Source organism: Stegodyphus dumicola, chromosome X1 (assembly GCF_044657685.1).
Source record: "Stegodyphus dumicola isolate Sdum_Otavi_A_Nest chromosome X1, ASM4465768v1".
Taxonomy (NCBI): domain Eukaryota; kingdom Metazoa; phylum Arthropoda; class Arachnida; order Araneae; family Eresidae; genus Stegodyphus; species Stegodyphus dumicola.
The window spans coordinates 184,546,180-184,572,086 of NC_140780.1; the positions used below are offsets into that span (position 1 = coordinate 184,546,180).

General features: G+C 32.1%; 1 protein-coding gene across 3 annotated transcripts in view; it reads right to left on the bottom strand.

The window, feature by feature from the left end:
• LOC118186050 (AP-3 complex subunit delta-1-like) overlaps positions 1–25,907 on the bottom strand; it is a 401,929-nt gene that overhangs the window by 240,339 nt on the left and 135,683 nt on the right. For 2 of the 3 annotated variants that reach the window (XM_085808093.1, XM_085808095.1), the window contains exons 8-9: positions 18,579–18,652; positions 5,417–5,466 (exon numbers count right to left, since the gene is read on the bottom strand). In XM_085808093.1, coding sequence (XP_085664219.1) covers positions 5,417–5,466; positions 18,579–18,652 — 124 coding nt within the window. Of the gene's footprint in view, positions 1–5,416; positions 5,467–18,578; positions 18,653–19,251; positions 19,326–25,907 lie in introns of all 3 variants that reach the window. The other variant, XM_085808094.1, reaches the window with a different exon arrangement.

Here is a 25,907-nt window from a genome sequence, read left to right on the forward strand (position 1 = left end):
ATTAGATAATTTTAGCTTAGCTTATACCGTCCGTTATACATTAAACGTGCATGCGTAAACATATTGTGCTTATGCGTTGACACATGCGCAGAAAGTTTGTAGCTTTGAGGTCCGGATTATAGATCATTCCGTATTATGGGTGTTTGGATTAACGACTTTTGACTGTACTGCACACCGAGTCTTGCATTTACCAAATTTTTGCATGATAATTATTGTTATACTGTTTTTTTCCCACTGGCTCAAAGGGCTTCGCAGCTTTTCTGGACGGCATTTTGCAGATTTTTCTACAGAATTTTACTCACAGAAATGCATTCTTGAATTCTGCTGAATGTCTTTTCTCCTATGATACTGAGGAATGTTTCGCCTCTATTTCTAAAAACAGGTCAAGTATTTTCAAATTGGGTGCACGTTGAAAAGATGTGAAAAATGTAAAACGAATAGAAGAAAGAAACAGGATATGCATCGAAAATTAGAGGAGGGACGAAAAGAATGAAAGGCAATGTGCATGGTTATTCAACATATTATATATGGTACCTTTGATGTAAAAGACTTCTTTTCTGCTGTCCACGAGTAAGGACCCCCTGGACATACATAACTATTATCTGTTTCTGTCTGTTTACTGGGCTCACTTTAGAACTTTGCAAAAGAAAACTGTAAACTTTAGAACAATGTGAAAGAAAATTCGAAAGTTCAATTTACATTAAAATTTTTCCAATATCGATATTACCTGCTAATCGCATTAAAATTAGCTAACAACAGAGTACAAAAAATATAGTAAGACTAGAATTCTCTTATTGCGTGTGTCGAGTTTAGTACTGTATGCTAATAAAATTTTTGAATTGGTTTAGTCTAGTTGAACCTTATAAACTTCTTTTCCACTGTCCACGAGTAAGGACCCCCTGGACATACATAAATATTATCTGTTTCTGTTCGTTTACTAGGCTCACTTTAGAACTTTAGAACTTTGGGAAAGAAAATTGTAAACTTTAGAACAATGCGAAAGAAAATTTGAAAGTGCAATTTACATTAAAATTTTTCCAATATCGATATTACCTGCTTATCGCATTAAAATTAGCTAACAACAGAGTACAAGAAATATAGTAAGACTAGAATTCTCTCATTGCGGGTGTCGAGTTTAGTACTGTATGCGAATAAAATTTTGAATTGGTTTCGTCTAGTTGAATCTTGTTAATAGCTGAATGATAAAACACTTGTTGATAGTTTGATTTAGGTTTGAAGATAAGTGAATGAATTGACTGCATCATAGATCTTTTGTGCAAAGTCAGTTTCTCTTAGAAAGCCCTTCACGATGGCAGCCCTGACATGTTTACGATAAATAGCTCTCCTATGTTCTGCAATATCCAAATAGTATAACCTATTTTTAGTTGAAAAGGAATAAATTACGTGTTTTGTTTTGTAAAAAAAAAAAAAAAAAAAAAAAAAAAAGGTATCTTGTTGAAATTTAGTTTCTTAGAGGAAAGAAGGAAAAAAAGATTATATATTTATTGTTAACTGAGCCAGCCAGTTATATCAACAAAATTTAATTTTGCTTCCTTTAGTTGAAATAGAAAGATGTGTATTTTGGTGAATAGAAAGGGTTTTATACTTCCGTTTTGCCATAGAATGTCTGTTTTGTATTTTATTTTATGGAAATTAAAATCTTAATTTTTTTTGTTGCCAACTTTTCTAGGTGGGGAAAATGTTCTTTATATTAAAAAATAGCAGTCTCACATGTGCATATTAATAAATAAATATAAGCCTATAGGAAACAAACCTGTTGCCGAGATATTCTTGGATATTCAGGTAGATTGTGATCATATTATCCCGGGTATTCATTGAAATTAGTTGAATTTCTATTGAAAAGCTTACTTCTTCTTCAATGCATGTTTGATATAATTTCTAATATTCGCATTTTTGAGCATGTATATTAACACACAAATATTCTTGAGAAAACCTAACTGTAGAAAGATGAATCTAATTTTGATCAGTTCTACAGAATTTTATTTTAAAATTCGTTATGATTTGCATTTTTTTAATGCAAAAATATTTTTTTTTCTTTTCATGTTTCGAAACTTTCACCATTTACACCCTTTAAAAATAGCTGCATATTATTATACTGAAAAATAAAATTTAAGAATGTAGTGAATTCTGGGAAATAATCTTAATTCAATGTATTGAAAACCAAATTATAAATATAAATATTAAAAAACTTATGTTTCTGTATTAGGTATTTACCTTGAAAGTAATACTGATAGAAAATGTTTAGTAAAACTGTGCATTACCTCTATTTAACTATAATATTTCGAAAAAATATTTTCAATTTTCCGACTGCACATACAAAAACTCCTTTTGCACAAAACGCATTAAGAACGTTGGCCCATCAGGCAAACTAGCAATAAATTCTCTGAACACTGGTAATTCGGCCCAGAATTCGAGTCCCACGAACAAGCTCACTCCGTAGGCGTTTTCTTTGTTTCCCCGTATGCAACGTGTATACGAGCCAGCTTCCTTCTGAAATTCCTCCACAAAGACATCCCTATCCTTAGGCAAGTAACCTTTGAGTGTTTTGCCATAATCAAATTAAATAAAATTTAAAAAAATAAGAAAGTAACAAGATCATTAGACTAGTGTCTCTGTTTGATTCTTTCTATATATAGAGAGAGAGGAAAAAATTTAAAAGTATAGAGACTTATAAAACCATAACATTCAATTAAAATCCGATTCAATTATTCATCAAAATCAGATTTCTTATAATTTTTTAACACGCACATTTCTAAGGGCAATTGTTTATTTGCTCTTAGCCCCCCCCCCCTCCAAAATAAGTAGTGGAATAGTAAAATATACTGATATTTTAAAGAAAATAATAATTATGATACAATTAATAAACTCGCGGCTTTCCTTACTTATTGCTGCACACAAAAGTGGAAAATTGCATGACAAAAATTTAGACGTCTGTGATTATGATATGAAAATAAACAAGTTTTTTACTTCATGTTCAGTTAATTAGTTCTGTCATTATATCAAGTAAATTGCGAAATATTATTTATATCCATAGTTTCAAATAAATTCTGGATGAAAAATACCCAAAGCTGCAAATAAAATAAGAAATTTTCTAAGTTACAAAGATATTTTACTTTATTAAAAAAATAAGGAAAACGTATCGAAAATCATATTGTTTCAGTGAGAAAATATTGCTTCTATCCTAGGCAAGCAATCACATATAAGAGGTAAATTAAGTAATTAAAGTGAAGGTTACTAGAAAAACAAAAAATATTTTGATATTATTGCCTGTATGCATATAGATTGCTCATAAAGAGTTAAGTAAATATATATATATATATAAACACGTACACACACATATACATGCAGGTTTATGAACCAAAAAAAATTAAACATTTATAATTCTTTTCTTTTAATGTCTTGATTTGCAGTTTTTCACAAAATTTAGATTTGGTAACATAAACCCCGACTTATAATTTTTTAAAACGCACAAGCCGAATCATAAACGCTAACATATACCTTCTTGGAAACTACCAAAGGGCAAAGTTTTGACAATGATTGATATTTTTATAGCTGAAACTAATCAGTTCACTTGATGATTCTCTGCGGGTGAGGGGGATAAAAAAACTACTTAACGCTTTTCATGCATTCTGTGAAAGAAAGGTTCCGCACTTTTCAAACATTTTCGTTGACAACGCTGGTGACACTTTAGAAAACAATATTTTATCTTTCTCAAAACCTCCAGAGGGTTAAAGTGACAAAAGTGAAACCAAGAATGAAGAATGGTTATATTACTTTCAATGTTTATACCATTTAGAGTTAGCTGACTGACAAGAAAACCACCTTTCAAAACAAGTTGTTTTTGGATAATAGTAAATCTATAAAAACTGAACCTCTTACCACATTTCAAAGAGGACATTACATTAAACCCCTTAAAAGACTGTATTTTTGATTTTGCAACTTTGTTACATTATTCAAGTGATGATAACACAAAGTAAGAGACACAGCCACAAATTGAAGTGAGTTAAGCACTTGCTCAAATGAACTGAACTAAGCTGATCATCCTCAAACAACCCTTTTTTATAAAAACTCCTATTGTTATTATTCTAACATTGTACTAATACTAAAATTTAGTACATAATAATAAAATATAAATGCAGTGGGTGAAGTGTATGCTGTACCTAAATGTAGCACTGCACATGATACTATACATAAATGTTTTTGTGCAATCCATGCCAAAAGCAATTTTTCAGCATGCTCTAACATCTAATGTCTCTATCTGTCATCTAATGTCCTGTAAGCTTTGTTTGGTAACTGATTTCAGCCCTTAATCAATGTTAGTCAATTTAACAGCGTTTTCGTTTTCCAAAATTGTACCCAGCCTAGTATTCAGCATACAGTACACAATAGCCAAGTCCTGGATACTCATGCCATCTTCATATTTTTCAACAATTTCTTTTTCACCTCCATGGTGATGCTAACAATTTTCTTCATTGCTTGATTCTTCTCATTTGCTTCCTAAAGCTAACTGCTAATGGATTAACAAAAAAATTTATGCGAACAAAATTCACTAGAAAATTCAAATCTAGCACAGGTTGTTTACTGAATACTAGCAATAGGTGTACTGACGTTCATGGGCAGTTGTAGCATTGTGTTGAAAGAGGTGAACAAGGTAGTGTGCACAGTCATAACTCATCAAATTCGAGTCATATTCAAATCAAACGTACCAAACAAAAACTTTTGAATTCAAACAGGATGTATACCAAGTTGGATGTACACCAAAGTACCGCTATATATAAAAAATATTGTACCACCAACCTTTCCATGGCCCATTTAATAACCACACTTCCTACGTTCCTATTTAAATTTATTTTTTGCAGAAACAGGCAATTTTTTATTTTGAAGATAAGTTAGACATGACAAAATAAAGATCTTGTGCAAATTTTATGTTCTTGGCAGCAAAATCATTCAGGTTATATAAGTTTTTTGAGTTGTTCCTCTCATTTTTTTTTTCAGCAGTAAATAATACAGTAGTTAACCTCAATTTTAAACTTGATTCCAACTGAGCATATCAAACTGCTATTTGATGTTAATGAAGAGAACAAATTGCTGCTCTTTGACAAGGTTGAAATATAAGAGTAAGTATGTTAGTTGATGCTCTCTGTGTTCTAAATTAAATTTCACTGCACATTTTACTTAAATTTACTTGACTGTTGCACTTTTTTTAACTTTGCATGTCACAAATGGTTAAACACAATGAAAGAACAGTTCACAATTAAAAAAAAATTAAACTTCTTATGGCATTAAGCTACAATAGGTAGTTTTCATGCATAATTTTAGGAATTTATTTTTAATATAATAAAGAAAGAAAACAAAACAGGCATACATAAAATACAGAGTAAAATAAAAACCTTACCGGCAATGACTGTATTAATGCATTCATACAGAAGAGACATTGCTGAAGTACTGTAAAAAATATTCCATGCATTAACATACTTCTTAATGTATACACTCATACACACATTAACAGTGCAACTTGATAAACATAAATTAAAAGAGTTTCCTTTCTAGTTGCAGACTGATTTTTTAGTTGATGCATTTTTTTTAATTAACATAATTTGCAGAATAAGACATAGCTAGAGTTTTAAATCTTTTTCTATAAAAAATACTCGAATGCTTGTAAATAGAATATATTGAAAAATGCACCTAAAAAGTATAAGCTGAAATAAGAAATTTAGAACTTCTTCATGTGTAATATATTAACATCCACACATTACAAAAACTATTACCTGACACAGTCTGCATCATCATGCTAGCAAAAACCTTACTTAAAAAAAAAAAATAAATAAATAAAAAAAAAAAAAAATAAACCTTATGATGGGAAGCAAACAAAAACAAATATCAGTTAAATTAGTAGGTAAGGAAATCTTAAGCAGTGTATTGTTAATTCAAATTGCCACATATATTACACAGAAGTTCTACAAACTATTCATAAAAAGTCCTAGCATTGCCCATAAAACGGAATCCCAATTTTTAACAAACGTTAATGATAACAATGCAGTTGTTTTGCAGCATACACTTATGTGTTACAACCCACGGCAGCCACGGATGTTCACATGCATGCTTATGTGGTAAGCAAGCTAGCCACTCCACATAGATCATATATTTGGATTCCAGAAAATATTACACTAATTTACCCAAAGTATAGTACTACGCAGAATCCACAGCAAACTACATCACAAGCCTCAATGTTAATGCAGGATAACATCCCTACACACATATACTTTTGATTACTGTTAATAAACATATGCATTTTGACATGATTCCACTTCTTATACGAATTCTATGCACCTCTAAAGAGTCTTTAATTGATAATATTGGTTCAGTTTCAACATTTTTAGGGCTTGCAGGAACAAACTAATAATAACAGGATTGTCACTCAAACAGAAGTATGAAATTAACTGACTTTTCCAAGTTTTCCAGGTGTGTTTTAAGAAAATTCGAGTCTATCCGCATAATTCGCGTTGGCTGTACTGAGAGGTAAATTAATTATGGTACCACTTGAAAACACAAAATTTACCAATTATATATGACAAAATCGCTTTCCCAAAGCACTACTATTATAACTATAATCGAAGTTGTTTTCTCCACTGAAGACTAAGATTAGAATCTGCCTAATCTGGATTATAAAAATGTCTTTTTTGGAGAAACTTTGCAGCTAAGCGAAAGAAAGAAATCTATTTAATGATATTTTTAAATAAATTCCGGTATTTTACATTTATTTAGCAGCACACATAAGCAAAATATACGTGCATTAAATTTCGTGGTGGTATGTCATCATACTGCTAGAATTAGTTGCAGGAGTATGCCAGAGAAATTTGCCTAAAATTTGAAAGCATTATTAACTCATAATAAATGCATTGTAGAGACACTAGGTATTATTTTTTGAAGCAGCAAGATGAAAAATTAACAACGCCTTCGCCGGGAATCATACCACAGACCTCTGGAATACTGGCTCAACATGCAGAACCACTACACCACGAAGGCACACCAAGAAGGTGGGAGAAATTCCTTATATACTCCCCCTTTTTTAAAGGGTGACTGGAGTTTTTAGGGGACCCAATTGCCAAATCCTGGTGAGGAGAATCATCTAACACCCTTTTAGTTCCAGCATCACTGTAGAGACATTAGGCATTATACTAGAATTGAACCGACTTTGTTTTATACAAGAATGGAAATGCATTTTCTTTTGTTCAACATGCACTGCACATACCCATGCGAATCTCTTGCTTCTCAACGTTACTGGAAACCAGAGTTGTTGAAAACTTGCCTTGCCTTTCTAAAAGACAATCTGATAGCAGCTGCAAAAACTGGCCCTACAACAGCTGCCTGAATGATGCTTCATGCGATCCATAATTCATGGTGATCACTTCGAACATTGGTTTAAAAATCGCTTTTTGGCTGGAAAGCAGTATGAAATTCCCTGACTTTCCCAGATTCTGACTAAAATATTTAAATTCCCTGATTTCCCCCCCCCCCGAGTTTTTTAGTGAATTTTGAAATTCCGACTTTCCCGGTTTTTCAGGTAGCGTGGCAACCCTGTAATTAGAACTTTTAACCAGACATAACTTCCCAGCACACTGTCATATCATTGGAGAGACTATACTTAGCGCATCATTTTAGGTAGAAATTAACATGTTTCCAACTTGAAGCGATACACACAGTAAACTGTCCCTGCATGTATCCTTTCATCGTCACTGCAGCTACTGTGATAGCTAGATGATGTCAAGCCATTACAGTTACCTAATGATCCTGTCATGCAGCTGGCCATTATAATCATCTTCAGATATCCTCATTAGCTTAAAAGCTTTTCCCAGACCTAAAAAAGTTGCTTTGTGAAATGCTGAGACCTTCAGACATATGCCTCGGAATTTCTATGTGCTATAACCATTGGATACAGGTGACTTTTCATTCTGTGCTTTAAATGCTTTGAAATACTGATTTCTCGTGCAATTTTGATATTACAAAATAACTAAAACTGATCTTTAGGTTTTCACCGCAACCAATATGTGGGAACTTCCACCTCATACAGAAGTCAGACAGCATTGGCAAATTATATCTGCTAATATGCATATTTGTGGTTCCCTTAATTAAATGATGTATGTAATTATTTATTAAATGCAGCTTTTCTCCTTGATATTTTCATGAAAAAGTAATTACTAAAAATCTGCAATAAAAAGGTTGGTGACATTTAAAAATGCAGAGCACCTGTGGCCTTCTGTCCATTTTCATAAGTTACATCAATTTTTTATTTGACATCATGCTACCAAATTCAAAGCAATTTAAAATAAACCATAGCTAACTTTTTTAATATATCATTACCCAAATATAAATATTCCCAATTTTTTTAAACCTTCCTTTACAAAGCTTTACTTTTGAAAAAGAATTACATCGGTACTGGTTTTTACTAATCAAAATGAATCTGAAGGGGAAAAGCTGAAAAAGAGGAGATGAAAAAAACCATCAGAATACTTAGTCTATCTTGTGCAGTGATTGAAAAAGACAGACAGCAATTTTGTATAAATTACATATCTTCAGGGCAGACTAGTGGAGTGTTTTGAAGTCTGGATTGGATTGGATTATTCAGTTATGGCAAAGCACAGGAGGACTATCTGCCTGAAGGGAGGGATGCCTTTGTGGAGGACTTTCTAAGGGAAACTGGCTCATATACAAGTTACACATGGGGAAAAGCCAGCCTGTTCGCGGGATTCGAACCTCGGACCGAACTACCAGTGTTCAGCGTCTTTACTGCTCGGCCGCTGGTGGGCTTTTGAATTCCATGAAGGACCACATGAGAGATGTGTGTGTGTGTGATTATGGCAAAGCCTCGAGGGTTATCTGCCTAAAGGGAGGGATGCCTTCGTGGAGGACTTTCTAAGGGAAACTGGCTCGTATACACGTTACACATGGGGAAAACCACGAAAACACCCATGCAGCCAGCCCGTTCGCGGGATTCGAATCTCGGACCGAACTACCAGTGTTCAGCGACTTAACCGCTCGGCCGCTGGTGGGCCCCCACATGAGAGAAAAATGCTCACATAAAAGGTTTATACACATGTAACCTTTTAGGCAACCAGTTGTTTAGAACAATGATATGTTAACTGAATAAAGCAAAACACATAAGAAGTATCTGCTTGAGGAGAGGAATGCCTTCGTAGCGGCATTTTTTATGGAAACTGGTTTATATTCATTAGATATGGGGGAAACCAACCATGCAGCCAGGCCAATCACTTGGGCTCAAACTCCCAGTATTCAATGGACTGCTACTTGTGAGGTAAATTTAGAACCAAATTTTTATCCTATTTACCATTAAAAGAATGGCATGCCTTTTCTTCTTCTGTTCCTTTCAAAATATTGCAGGCATGAAATACATTTTCAACTAACCAGTTAGTTATTCATACTGATATTTTCATCATCATTCGGAGCATAGTATTAAAGCAGATAGAAAAGATTTTCTGTACCTAGTAGTCACATCACAATCCACAATAGTCAAATGTTTTAAATGCTTTCCACCTTTTGAAAAGAGTTAAAAAATTTCAACAGAATGATAACAGTCCCAGATCTAACTGTGCAATCAGGGAATTAAGCTATCTAGTGTTGTATTTCAAGCAGTCCAGTTTAAAGTCCAGTTTAAACATAGCTCAGTATACCAAACCCAAACCATCCATAATGAGACAAACAGACACAAAAGAAACTATAGCATCATTAACTTATCTACCACGATAGATTTAAATGATGAGATACTAAAATATGACCCTTCCATTTTTTTTTCTTTTTTTTTCTTACACATCAGACTCCACAATCTTTCATTTCTAATATTTCAGACAAGCATTGTTACAATCCCCTCTGGACTTTCCATTATGCTCAATATATTTCCAGCTGTGAAAATTGAAATGAAGCTGTACACAGCATTATTTCTAGTTTGTATACATTGCATAATTTACTACATCATGCCTGCTTCCATTCTGTGTCAGCATTTTTTAGGTTTTATTAGTTATTCAATATAACTTTTTTTTTTTTTTTTTTTGTGTTACAAATTACAGAGCAGGTTATTTTTTAGCAAGGATGGCCTCATAATCCTGATTTTTTTTACTTAATGCCATTTCAAATTACAAAAAGTTTTAAAGGAACATGAACTATAATTTTCATATAAGTGGCTTTATACATGTAAATTTGAGAAAAATGCTTATCATTTTCAAGACTATTTATTACCCAATGAGATCTTTTCAAATGACTTCTTAAACTAGTAAAAGTCACTAAAGAAATGGATACAAAAAAAATTAAGGAAACATAACCTGAAAGTCTACACATCTCAGCCACAGACTTAGTACCGTGACATATATAACCATGTACACTTCATCTCTGAGAAAGCTCTTGGTCATATGCAGGGCTGGAATATAGGTAGACAGTACTAAATCATTATAATCCTAAAATAAAGCATGAAGTAATTTTTATTTTGCAAAACAAGCCAAGAACAGCTCTACAACAGCATTAGACTGATACTTCCAATGAACCTCACAATTGTCAAAAAATGTCAACTGACTTTACTGATGGTAACAAACCATTTGAAATTCTTATTTAATGAGAAACCTTTCAGATACAAAAAGTAGCCACTGAACATTTAAGTCTACATTAACCGACATTTCTAATTAACAACCAATCTGAAATTGAACAAAGAAACCTTTATATACAAAAAAACCAGCCACCAAACATTTAATTCTAACTTACTTTCTTTTTAAATGAAATAATTTGTTGTACATTAAAAATCTTTAAAATCTTTCACAGAAAATATACTAAAAGATGTCTGATGAATATAATGCAGGAATAACAAATGCAGGTTTAGAAAAGGTGGGGTGCAATAATGCTGAAACCAAATAAGCAAATGTAAGACATTACCTACCAAAAAATGTACCTAACTGTTTATTTATTAAATAATCAATTTTTTATTTTGTTAATATTTTCTAAAGAACTATATTTTTACAAATTTTTTTTAATTTCCCAAACGACAGAGTACAAGTACCAATCCCCCCAAAAACACAAATCCAAAATATACATTTCAAATTTTTGCCATGAAAAACTTATTACTTAAAAAAAATCACATTTAATTTTAAACTATTGAAAAAAATGTAAAAAAGAACCCTTATTTAGTTTCCCAATAGGACAAAAAGAACGTGTCCCCCCCTTTCTTCAATTTGATTGTAATGATTTTCCTAACCATTCTTACCAACTTCTTAACATTTCGAAAACATGACCATTTTTCTCCCAGACACCCAGCATTTATCAAACCCCTAAAACCTCACGGAACAGCTTTATCATTAATACTACCCGTTTTTGCAGATGAATCTCAAACAATACAACTAAAATTGCACATTTGTGTACCTGCTGTTTATGCAGTTCCTTAGACACAGCTTTTCAATTCTGATTAATTTACCTTCCAGGTTTTAAAATTTTATCAACTGCTTTAAATTTCAAAGATTGTATGTTGCATCATCAATATTATCACTATATAGAAGCTCCTGATTATTACAATTCCATGCTTGTTGTTTCTTAATATTTTTTTTCCAGACACAGCCTTTAAATAAGAGTATCTCTTGTTAAAAAGATTTCCCCAGGTTCTGTCCTATACCATGTACAAAATTAATTTACTTGACTTATTGTTTCAGAAATTATGAAACAGTGCCGAAATGAACTTCAGATGTTGGCCCATTATCAAAATATTGCTTGATATGTCTGTCATTCGTTTTTACATGCAAGTAAACATAGAAGAAAATATCTTTCTATTATATAAAAGAGAGCTGTAGCTCAATAGCTCATGAGTGAATGCTTAGAAATAAACATAGCAATAGGAAACATAAAAAAAAAAACACTTCATAATAAATAGTAAATTAATTCTATTAGCATTTTCCATATTGGGGGAGGGCATCTGGTCTTTCAAAATGTATACTCTCATAAAGGAACCTTTTTTCGAAGGAACCTTTTTTTTGGTGATTATTCAACAGAGAAATTACTTCTACTCCTAACTAAGAGTGGTCAGAAATGTAAATTTTCATTTCTAATTGTTTTTCATTTGACAGCTTGTGAAAACAGATCAACTCTGTTCAGAAAATGTTCTGTAGCTTTTAAATGTCAATGCACCATTGAAATGATTGATAGCATCTATTCTGAAACAGGGCTTTTTGCTACATCAATGTGCATAACAAAGTATAGGAAATAAACCATAATATACAGGATAGCCCAAGATTTAATGCATATATCAAGCAAACAACTATGAAATAGACTTCGTACGTAGGGAACGCACAAAATAATTCATATATTAAGGCAAAATGACAGAAATATTTTCTGTCAATAAATATATATTGACAGAAATAAATATTAATAACAACAGAAGCAGGAGAAACGTAAAAGATGATTTCAAAAAGATGATGACCAGAAAAAATTCTTTATAAAATGTTTGTATGCAAATTCATAATTAAAAAGGTGGACCGCACATCTAACTATACAAAACATGAAGTGTTGATTTAAGCACAAAGAAATTTTAAATACATGTAATTTCAGATCAGTTTTCAATATGAAATACACAAAAAAAGATTTTAAAATAATAAATTTGAACATCTTATGAGTAAAGAATTCACACCAATGTGATCATGCAGAAAGTGTCAATCTATCAGAAATAAGTTCAGCAGCAGTATATTCCAGATGACAGGAGACTGTATGAATTCGTGCAAATTAAAATTCTGCACATCAATTTCAAGTATCATGAATCAGTGATTATTCTGGTTTGCTTACCTGCTACCTCTTTGAAAAAAAATTTTTTTGATTCAAACTGGATCAGAATTAAATTGAACTAAAGTCAAAAAATTAGTATGGGAAAATTAAAGCTAAAAGAACCAAGCAAAACACAATGTTTCCCCTGTCAGCAATTGCATTATATTCATTTGGTTTGTATTAAATTATCCTCATAAATGCTGCAAGACTGCTGGGACCACAAGTCCCATGACTGGCCTTTTCTAAGAAATTATTGGCCCATGGGGTTGCAGATTCTGGTTTAGTATTTTACAATGACAGTAATGGCTTTAAGGCATAATAACACAGACCAGGTTCCTATGGCCAGAAAAGGCAGCCATCCCTGGATAGTCGTGGCTTAGGCCAACCGAGTGTGTAGTGCAAAAGCCAGATGGCAGGTTCTTCAAGAGGCTTCCCCACCCTTCGTAGTCTCCGTGCAACTGGGAGTGGCAACCCTTGCTAAGAGAGAGTTCAAATTTTTAAAACTCTGTCGCAGTGGAGTGAAATTGCATTGTGCACATGAGTATGCAACAGGGACTCCCTTTTGTTAGTTTTTTGATGATTTTCCTGCCTCCCGCTTAATACGGAGGTGTGGCATCCATCCGAGTTGTGCCTGAATCACAGATAGTGAAACATGCAGCTTGATGACACCTTGAATGGCAGAGATTGTTGAATATTCTTTGAACAAACATAAAAACATAACAATCAACTCAGGAAATTCTTTAATACAAATCATGCCGATTCTATTTGATCAGCCAAAGTCATTCAGAAACTGAAATTCATCATCAAGGCCCGAAATTTGATACAATTAACTGATCTACAACTTTTTAATGAGGTCCAACAATAATCAACTCAGAAGACAAGAGTAGGTGCAGATTATATTTCTTTTTTTAATAATACTTTTTACCCTCTGACACTAATTCTAGTTTTTCTCATATTTAACCCAAATATTTTTCGTACAGGAATTTCCCTTTACTTGCAGTTTTGCTTGTGTGAACTGATTCATCAACATTTCCAACTTCACTCTGCAAAGTATGATAGATGCAGTGGCCATATTCTCTGTTCATTCAAGTGAAAAAATTCAGCAGATGGGAAAGTGACCTTCACTAACTATGATATCCGTTTCTCGTCTCTTATGTTGAAACTTTTTGTTAGAACAGTGTATACTTATTTGTGCTTTGAATGTTCAATGTTTGTACTTATCCCCTGTATACATCTTACTGTTTAGGACTTTAGGACTTCATTTTCCTCAGGAGGTCCCCTCTTTTTACTCTATCACATTTCTTCCACACTAAACATTACATCTACGGATTTCCTGATGCCATACCTTATTCAAATAAATTTGAGGTGTTTGAAAATTTTTCACATTTAACCAAGCGTACATGTAATATACAAGGATCAAAATAGATCCATTTTAATTTAAAACTAAAAGTACAGAATGTGTAAATATCACAGACATACTACACAAGACAATTGAGGCAGAATGAGAAATCTGGTTATTCTTCCCAAAAGTTTCTGATACTAAAGGCTATCCAGTATGCAGCTATGGCAAGTTTCACAGAAGAATTTTCTGCTCTCATGTGAAAGGACATTTCAGGAAAGCATCTTTAGCTGCACTTCTACTTTTTGAGCCAATGTGAATTCAGATAGAATGAGTGGCTTCAACAGATCCATCTTGCACACGATTATATTCTGCATGCTGGTAATTGATTATACAGAATGCATAAGCAGCTTTCCTTTAGAAAGATCTTTTTGCTGAGACTTGGTTTCTGGAAATGACTTGTAGTTATCTTGCATAAATTAAAACGATGACAATTTGAAGAAGGCAGCCCACCTCTTTAACCACAGAATATAAACCTATAATTATCTTCAAATCTTTGAACACTCAGCTACTACTTAAATTTCAAAGAAATATATAAGTTTGTTAAGATATAAGCAGTATGAAATCCTATTAAATAAATATAAAAGAAAGTCTGTATATTGGTTAATCTATCATTACACAAATGGAAGATATTTTAAAGGCACATTTCATGATGAAATATTTCCCATCATGTAAACCTAAATTTGGCACTGCATTGGCAGTTTGCTGAATAATGAATAACTGTAGCCCCCCCCCGGTGAAAACATCAAACCGCTCAGCTACAGAGAATAATTTTATGGATCACTGACACAAAAGAATGATATGGATAATTTAAAACTGAAAGCCATTGAGTCATTGATAATTGCAATACTAGTATGAAAAATTAACTTGGCCAGATTATTATTATTTATGGCAAATATTTCAGAATAATCTACTTAGGTTGTTGAAGACTTCAGAACTAACTAATTCACACATGCATTGCAAAATGAACCGTTTTTATTTCAAAATTTGAACTCCTCACATATTTTCATCTACACTAATGTGGCCACTTCATCTTTGCAACCAGTTTACCTTAGGTCTTATGCTGTCAAACACCAAGCACCAAAGTATTTTGACAATGAAATTAATGGAATTGTCAAAAGAATTTCAACTGATAGGCTGAAACAATGTTTTACCATAAAAGACAATGATGAGCAATCTCTTGAAAACCGCAGACACAGATTCGCACATACAGTGCCAATCTCGGGGAAAAACATTTCGCCGCTGGTCAATCATAACCATACCACATGCAGTCTCACCCCATTTCAGGATTATGTCTCCTAATCGTTTTCACTGGGAAAGGAGCCTGTAGTGTTCATTATGTTTCGTCTTCATCTTATCTTTAATTTTCATAAGATGACAACATAGAATTTTTGCCTAGCAAACACTGGTAGATTATTTGATTTGATGAAAAATATATGAGTTGTGTTCTTTTTCTCAAGTCATTGTGTCATCTAATTTTACATATTCAAAGAGTTAAAAGTTTATTACAAGTAAAAAGTTAACATAAAATATCCACTTCAAGCCAACAAATTTAATTAAAAAGGCACATGCATGAAGTCCTTAAACTTAGATTAAATGTTTCTTATTTGGAAAGTTACATAATTATGTTACGGTTCAAGTAACAGTACTGGTAATTTAAAAAGGTAGCAATATAATACAGCTATACTTAAATGAATACACACTTTCAAAAATTTACCATGAAACTGTTACAGTTACTCATGTTTTTTAAAGTGTTATAAACAGACATGAATAATTTCTAATTTGTTATTAATACAATATTTGAATTACTAAAAGTCACAACAACTTTTATGTTTTATTCCAAATGTTATCCTCTGTGTTAAGCAATGAGTTCTGTTGAACTGATGCAACAGCTGGCCAAGTATTCATGATATCCAGGGATGTTCCAGCATGTTAAAACTTGGTCAAGAGGGACTGAGACCAATTACAATTTTCTATTTGTAAAGTCAATTATGCTTTTCTGTTGGCACGCATACAAAATCAGACAGAAACAGTTTTGTAAACAGATGAGCCTCAAATAATTTTTTAAATACATTTTTCCAGACTTGCCATAGTGCAGCAGTACACTGCTGTCAAAAACATTTCAGAAGATTCAATTTGAACACTCCGAAACCATTCCAAATTTAATGCTCAGCATAGCACACTCCACAAATGCTGTTCAGCATGAAATTAAACATCCATAGACCATCACACTTTGACTTCAAATTTAACCATAAGCATAATACACTGCTGGAGATCTCATTTGAGAAGCATCTTCCAGGTCCAGAGACATCTGTTAGAAACCAAATCATGTCTCATGACTCACGACTGTTTAGTTACATCTTTTCATTGCTCTACAATATGATTTTACATATCATCTACAATATGATATGTAGTATGCAATATTCAAAATGATGTCAAGTATTGGTAAATTTTCTCAATGACTTTTGAGTAGTAACACAATAATCACAACTATGAGGATAATTCTGTCACAGACCTTCATCTCTAAGCTATGATGGAAGTCATTTGCAACAGATACTATCGCTGTTTCAGTACTTTGCTAACATGATGCATCAGACGCAGTTGAATCAGCTTAAGCATAAATGCATCAGCTTCATGGAGCTAACTGGTCAAAAGTTCAATATAGAGCTTTCACAGTGTTTTTATTTTTCAATAATATTGCCAATTTTATGCCAAGACACTTTCATAATCCCAAATATGATTTACACAATTTGTTAAAATTATTTGAAAGTATGAATGATGACCTTTTATCCGTTGGTGTACAATAAAAAAATAGAAAGGAAAATAGGTTGCTATAAATTATGAAGTTCGCCATGTGAATTATTCTCAGTGCAAACTGAGAAAAAAAAATGTGCCAGGCTAAATGTTTAAATTTCTCACCAAAAATTACAAAATTTAATATCTAGGCAAAATTTGAGTCGTAGAATCGAAATATAGACAAAAATCGGTAAGTTAATTTAGAAAAAGTCCAATTTTGTGTAAAAATACATATGTTATAAAATTGCTACATATAAATCTAATATATATCCTAAGTCACGCTTTTGAGATGTGGAAAACGCAAGTTAAAATTCGTCAATTGGCCAAGTAGAATGGGAGATACAGAACTGTCCTTTTTTTTCCATAGGGGGAGCACAGGTAAGCCTGTATAAAGTAATACCTGCAGGTAATATTTTAGACATATGAAACTACAGATAATAGCAAAAATTATATTTAATGTGATGGCCATGTGATGTATATAAACAAGTTCTAGGCAATAAAATGCATAGCAAGATTTAACCAGCTTAGAAAAGATAATGAAATATACTGTACAATAAGGCAAAATGTACCACAAACCCTCTCCATAAGGGATCTTCTTCCATAGATATATTAATAGAGTATACAATACCACTAATCAAAAACCTTTTAGATAAAATATCTCTGAAGTACTTTTTACCTTATTTATTATATACTTTTACTATAAACTAGAGGTGACATAATAATTTCCTGCTCTCCGCTTAAATTATGAATTCACCATATATTTCACATTTTAAAGTTTAATGCAAAATTCTACTATAGGAAATGCATCTAGAAAATCAGTACTGCATTCAGAAAAACTAGTTTTAGATTTATACACGAAGTTTATTTTATATCAAACATTGCTATTTAACTAATCAAGAATGCATCTATTTACACATAAGTAATTTCTTTATTGATTCTACAAAAACTCTGCACATCATTTATCATAAATTTTCTATATAAATAAATAATGATTTCAAAACAGGTTATGCTTACCATCGTAACTATTTCTGAAGAACAAGTAAGTTATTTTCACTTATGTGATTATCTTGAAGACTAACATGAAATTTTATAACAACATGCATCATTAACATTAAAAAAATTATACATTAACAGGATCCCAAAACACACTATTTGCATTTTTTTCAAATTAAGTATTCTATGATTATGGAATTTCAATATTAGACACAGAGAAAACAAATAAAACATGAGACAAGAAATATTTTCCAATTCCAAAAACTAAGAAATAAAACATGCCTATTGAATATCATACATAAAAGAGGAATAACACAATTAATACAATTATTGGTTTATACCCTAGTCAAATACCTATACAAATTTATACCCTTCTCCTAATCAAAATATTAATATCACCTAATATGCAAAGGCGATAGCTTTGGTTTCTATTACAGTCTATTAAAATAAACATTTTAGCAAAAACAAAACAAAATAAAAATAATAATAATGGATTAATCACAGGGAAAACTGTGTATGCTAAATAAGAAAACAAAAGTGCAAATACAAACTCAAAAGCATTTACCTGTGGATTAAATTAGTGAGTGGTTCAATCAACTTTTTACCCAGTCTGGATTCTAGAGGAGTCAGAGCACCAAACTGCAAAAGGGGGAAACCTATTAGAACGGCTCTCTAAACTGAGGACCAGACTGGTTACAATATTTTTCAGATACCCTTGGGAGATTCTAATACTGCTCATAAATATCGATTTCTTACACATTCTAGGAGGAGGGTTAAGGTTCAGTATGATAAAGCAGGAAATAAAAGCATCAAAACAAAAAAGGAAGAAAAAGCTATTTAAAAATATACACAACTAATAAACATAGAATAGAATTAACAACCTCAATCAATTGCTTCGACTGTATATACATTTTGCAAACAAATATACTGCACATGATGCATTTACAAAGTGTACTTAGGAAAAAAAAAAGAAAAAGAAAGGAAAAACTAAACAGAAAGGAAAAGAATAAAATTTCATAACATCCCAATATCAGGAAGTATAAAAATCTCAAAAACAAAGAAAAATTTGCATTTATTACCACATACATTAATGTGTAGAAATTGACTCAGATTACAGAACAATAAACACAGAAACAAGTCATGCATTTTTCAGGCTGACTAAGATAAGAAGTGTTCGCTCCCATTAGATTGTACAAGATTAATGAGAAAAGGATGTCACTGGAAAGATGGTTCATTACCTGCGAATTATATTAATGAGAGGCTGACTCAATTTTCGACCCAGTCTGGGTTCAATGTAGGTCAGAACGGCAAACTGGAAGAGGGAGAGAATGACTGAGGAGAGTGGATTGGAAATAACATTCACACATGCCCAAAGCAAAAGGATCAGCAACACATGCATGTATAATGCAAACTAAATATGAAATTATTTCTAAAAATGCAACAGAGAAATTTAACTATTTAAAACACTGAAGATGAAATAAGGTCTCAGCCTGATAAAATTGGCATAGACTTTTAGTTTAATATTCACATAAATATAATCAAATACTAAGAAGTCACAAATATACATACAATATGCAATAAAAGAATTAAATTATGAAATCATTTCAAAAGAACTTGTCAATAAAAATGATACATAAAGAAAGACAAAGATATTACACAAGCAGTGAAGGAGAGAAATTTCCAAAATTCAAAATAAATGTTCATGTTTAGGCAAGCTTTATTTATATAAGCAAAAATTTACAAAATAAGAAAAAGGAAACATAAGAGCAAAGAATACATACATACAAAATGTACTTTCTAACATATCAGTATAATGCGAGGGGGGGGGAAATTATATTTACTGAAATTAACACTAAAGAATAATAATCAAAAGAAATTACATCTTTTTATGACAAAGATGAAAAAAAATCCTATATGTTAATGCAGAAAATAATCAAATTGTCAAATAATATATTTGAATAAAAAAATACAGTTTAATATGAAGAAAAACTACAACCTTACCTTTCAGTAAAATACAACCAAAATTAAAAAGGTTCAGTTTTCCATATTTTAAAAAATTCTTTTGGCGAATATAAATTCACTAATATTTACAAAACACAAAATCCCTCTATTTTCAATAAAATGTCCAATATATATATATTAACTGTAAATTTTCTTTTTCAGCAGAATATTTTAAGTTAACAGAATAATTTTATAGGGATATGTTTAAATATCTTTTATTTGTCATTTTGTGAAAACGTAAATATTTGTCAAATAATAGATTGCTTTCAGTCCAAAATTACATATGAGCAGACGTTCTCCTGCATTTTAGAAGGAATCCATGGATTATAACAAACAGAAAATTAGATTAGTAGCAAGTTATATTAAAGTATTACCATTGTTTCTTAACACTGAACCTATACTTATGTTTCTTATTTGTGTGTATTAAAAATCAGTAACAGTTTATAAAACCACGAAAATGGAAAAAAAGTTTTAAAAAAATCTGAAACCTTTTAAATTTTACATTCCGTCAAAAAAGCCCCCCTTTTTTTTAACATTTTGCATGTTACCTTAATTTATTAAATATCACATTTGTTGCACTTAAACCATAAAATTCAACAGCAATATCGCAAAATAATTTTAAAATGAGCATATTTTTAGAAATTTCAATACACAGTCTCATGTGCTGGAGATAAAAAGGTTCCCCCCCCGGTAGAGTGTTGCAAATTCTCACTTTGAAATCATCCAGTACTGTTAAGCAAAAATTCTTTAATGTCTGTTGGCCCACAAGCGGCCAAGTGGTAATGTCGCTGAACACTGGTAGTTCGGTCCGAGGTTCGAATCCCGCGAACGGGCTGGCTGCATGGACGTTTTCATGATTTTCCCCATGTGCAACGTGTATATGAGTTCCCCTTAGAAAGTCCTCCACAAAGGCATCCCTTCCCTTAGGCAGATAGCCCTAGCGTGCTTTGCCGTAATCTCAATAAACCAAACAAAACCAATCTTTAATGTCTGACAAAATATGAAATAGATAATAAAACAAATTCCAAATTAGGGCTTCCAGATACCCATATTCAGTGAAGGATTAAATTATTCAAAATTTGATAATTTGTTCTATCACAATACGAGAATCACACATACATTTATGCAGATTCTTCATTATTTAATTTCTTTAACAGGGCTTTATACAGAGCTATAATATTTCATGGCAAAAGTTTGAATAGTGGAACAACACAAAATGCTAAAACGAAATTAATATCCCTTCAGGGCTAAAAAAAAGTCCTATTCTATCATTTTGTTTTGGAGGGGGGGGCAAAACACTGGTTTTATGCAGAAACAAAAACACAGCTTTGCAATGTTCCTTCTTTTGAATTAAATGCTTAGTGCAGAATAAAAATTAACATTAAAGCGTGCACATCCAATAGATAACTAAAAGTCTGCACAGCTTGAAAATCTGAGGTTGAGTAAATTTTACAGTTCTGTAAATTTCATTTCATAAATGAAAATTCATAATATATGAGGGTTGTCATTCAAACAGGAGAATGAAATACCTTATAATATATATATATAATTCCCAAGGCATTACTATTATAATTATAATAGGAGTTGTTTTCTCCACTGAAGATTGAGATTACAATCTGCACAATCTGGATTAAAAAAAAGTCGTTTTTTGCAGACATGTTTCAGCTAAACAAAAGAAAGAAATCTATTTAATTATATTTTTAAATAAATTCAGGTATTTTATAATTATTTAGCAGCATACATAAGCAAAAAATATGTGCATTAAATTTCGTGATGGTTTGTCATCATACTGCTAGAATTAATTTCAGGATTATGCCAGAGAACATTTTCTGAAATTTGAAAGTATTATTTACTAATAATAAATAAATGCAGAGGGAAGAAGGAATTAAATGATATGAATAACATAAAAATAAAGATAATTACTTAAAAATTGAATTAGAATAATCAACGATATTTTAGCAAAGTTATATTATATGGTTAAAACCTAGATGACTGATTACTATTTTTTTATTTTACTGCAAAACGACAAAAAAAGGCACTTATCAAAAAGGAAAGGTTTAAAAGATTTTACAGTAAAATCCTAGTACAATTTTTGCCTGGTTACTACTGTAAGAAAGACGTGCAACTTTTTCCTTCGATTCCAAAAAAATTGCAAGTTGTTTGTTTTCAAACAATCAGCTAGCTATCAGCTTCGAATACTACCAACTTGTTTATAATGGAGAATCAGTTTGCCCTGTGTTAACCCCAACGTGATCTATGGTGATTAGCTGTTGTGACAAAGCAGAAAAATTGTCCCAAACAGTTGTTCTTCTGAAATAAACCGACGCGTGATAGCAGCCTAAAGAAGAATAGGTTCCATAGACGTAATGCTATTACACCACTAGGAAGCGAGGGGAAAATTTGCCAAGGGATTTGCGGAACCTGGCGGCCAGAATTTTGCTCTCTGCGGCGTGTACCGGAAATTGAGAAACACGTGTCAATAAGAAACTTTCTCTGACAAAACGTTTCATTTTTGATTTTTTGCAATAATTTAAAAAGGGATTTTCGTAGTTTTTTTTCGGGGGGGGGGGCTCAAAATAACTAATCCAATAATTAATTTACTTGCAGCAAAAATATTTTCTTTTCTTTTAAAGAAATTTTAAACAATATTCATTTTATGAACTCTGGATAAAGTGACCTTTGAAATTCGACACCCGCTTCGCACTTTGAAGACAGATATTTCGCGCATGCACAGCTGTTTCCCTCTACATTAGAACAGAGCCAAGCCTGTTGCAGAGAGGTTTTCCTTCTTTACATATTCTTTGCTTCTAACCTCCATGGTACCGTTTACTAGGATTAAACATATTTTGTTTTATACCAAAATAAGTATTTTCTTTAGTTGAACATGCACTGCACATGCGATTCTCGAGGTTACTAGAAACCAAAAGTTGCTGGAAACTCTGCTTTGCCTATCTAAAAGATAATCTAATTAGAGCTGCGAAAATTAGCTCTATGCCAGCTGCCTGAATGACGCTCACGGGATACACAATTCAAGAAAGTGATCGTTGGTGCAAAACTAGCTTTTTTTTTTTTTTTTTTTTTTTTTTTTGGGCAGGATCGCTGTATCAAATTCCCTGACTTTTCCAGATTTTGACTAAAATATTTAAATTCTCTGACTTTTTCCTGACTTTTTTGGTCAATTTTCGAATTCCCTGACTTTTTCCAGTTTTCCAGGTAGTGTGGCAACTCTGATATATAGACTAAAACAGGCAACATTAAATCATTTGCAATTAAAATAATTTATTGCTTTTGTACTTTTTTAAAGAGAAATACATGTATTATTATAAAAAAGAAGACAGAAAACATACAAAACGTATTTTTTACTTTTTCAAATATTTGTTTACAGTAGCTTGTTTAGTTTTTGTCTGTCTGACAATCAAATTACACAATACCGTTATTTTCTAACAAGTTAACATGGTTTTGTTATTCTCAATTTGTCCTTCCCTGCTTCACACTTATTGGCAGACAAACATGAGTTTATCTAGAATGAGACATTCTATTACAAAAGAAGTACTTTTCGTTTAAGTCATAATAAAAGTTAATAAATTCCAGTATATTTGTAATAAAAAGACAGTAGTCTCCAAACTACAATGTTGGAACAACCCTTCTAGATGCATTTGTTCTTGATATTTATAATCACAATTAAAAAAATATTAAAACAACAACCTTGAGTTTGGCATAGATTTAGTCAAGACTACAATTGACTGGATACAGGTTCATCCTCGTCAGATGCAAAAAAATCTGCAAGACTGGGATTGCTCCTGATGAAGAGGAGCCTGTACCTATTTGCCCTCGAAATAGATCAAGATCTTGATTAAACCTATGCTAAATTCAGTGTTGTGTTACCAATTTTTATTTTTCTAGCCATGTTTTTCTTCTGTTTTATAATTGCAATTATTTAAAGTCTTTTACTAAAACTAATTCCTTCTCATAAAAAAATTTAATAGCAGATTCCTCTTCATTTACAAAATCCATTTCATAATATTCATCTCAGTTCCTTTGTCACTGCTCCTTTGTGTCAATCATCTAACATGAAAAATACTTTTGGATCAAAATATACTGAATCATATTATCTGGTGTGGTCTGCAATGTAAGATTTCGTATCTCTGGCGCATTTGTGAACATTATGGCTGCTTACCCTGTTAATTATTACAATAATTCCAATTACCCAATCTTTGCTTGATTTAAACAGCATAATCTTTAGTTCTAGATACAAATTTATTGATTTGGGTAAAATATTTTTTAAAAAAACAGTTAGAAAAATGACAGTTAATAAAATAAGCAGCTTGCTTGAGTGTTGAATTAAGAAACCTGCTGCCGAAATTGCAAAAGCTATATGTCGCTATCTGCTGCCAAAAATAGCCAAAGCTATCTGTACTTCAATGCTGACATTTCAGAGGTTACGAGGATTTTCAATCTTCTGCTCTGCTCATTAGCTATTTGGAAACACCAATTTTCATTTCCCTGATATGAGGGGCATATATTCCTCGGCTGATACAAATCTTGCCACCTTTTTTTTTTTTTTTTTTTTTTTTTTTTTTTTGGTATCAGAAAAAAACATCTATAATACTACATTGAGGTATGCACAACTGATTTCTTATAATAAACTTATGTGCAGTTCTGATACTAATATGCATGTTTCTGACATCATACATAATGTAGCTTGGTTACAGAATTCAGAAAGCTGGAATTAATTTTGTCATCTGTGTCCTTTGTAAAAAACAGATGACTTTTGGCCACAATACATTGCCATTAGCAATACAAGACTTTTTACTCTAACCTAAAATTCATTAATACTCTAACCAACACTTGAAAAAACTTCAGTGAGCAGAATATGATCATGAAGCTACTGGAGAGAATAAAATGGTACCATAAAAGAATCCTGATATGTTTGTGAACATTAACTGAGCTGTTCTAGGGTTGAATAAGTTAGCTGATTTCAAAACTATAATTAGTTTTCTTCCATCATATCAACTTTTTTCCTCAACACTTTATATGAATGTGATCACTCTCTGCGCCACTGAGCATAGAAGTACTACTGAAGTACTACTGCTCTAATATAGGCTGACATAAATTCTCCGAATGGCGACAAGTGAATGATGTCACAGGAGATGAGACACTGCAGTGAGATGTGTGTTGCTCTAATATAGTGAATTGCATCTGACGTCGAGTACTACTTTGAATGCAAGGCTAACAGCATTAACTTTTTATTCACATATGAACTAAAACCTTATCTTTTGTCTGCCTGTGCCAGTTTGTGTCATAATTGCTCAAACAGCTTCATTTTCTATGTAGTAGTTTTACCATTCTCAGTCAAATGACAAATGTCAGTACATATGTCAGGAGAGCCTATTTTAACCTGAAAACAGGTGATCAAAATAAATCATGGGCCCTTTAGAAAGAGTCCAAGCAGAGCGTTGGAAGTGGATGATGTGGATGATGGGAGCATGTTTTAAATTACCATACCTATGGTTTGGCAAGAACCTAAAGATCACTCAAGTCATTGTTACTTTTGTATAGTGAAAACATCACGATATAACAAGAAAAACATATGTAAAACAGAGTTTTCTATCTATACACCCAGTGCCAGTTTTCAAAGAATTATCCTCTGTGAAAATACAGGAATACGATTCTGGTGAATATCAAATTGACTCCAAAGATTCTGAAACTCAAGACGATTCCATTCATAAGGGATTTGACCAGCATGAGTTAAATGATCTGGTATGAGATTTGAAACTATCCAAAACGGCCTCAGAGGTGTTAGCATCAAAACTGCATGAGACAGACTTGCTTGAAAAAGAAGCTATGGTGTTTAATTTTTGTTCAAGAGATAGTGCACTTCTGCAATGCTTTC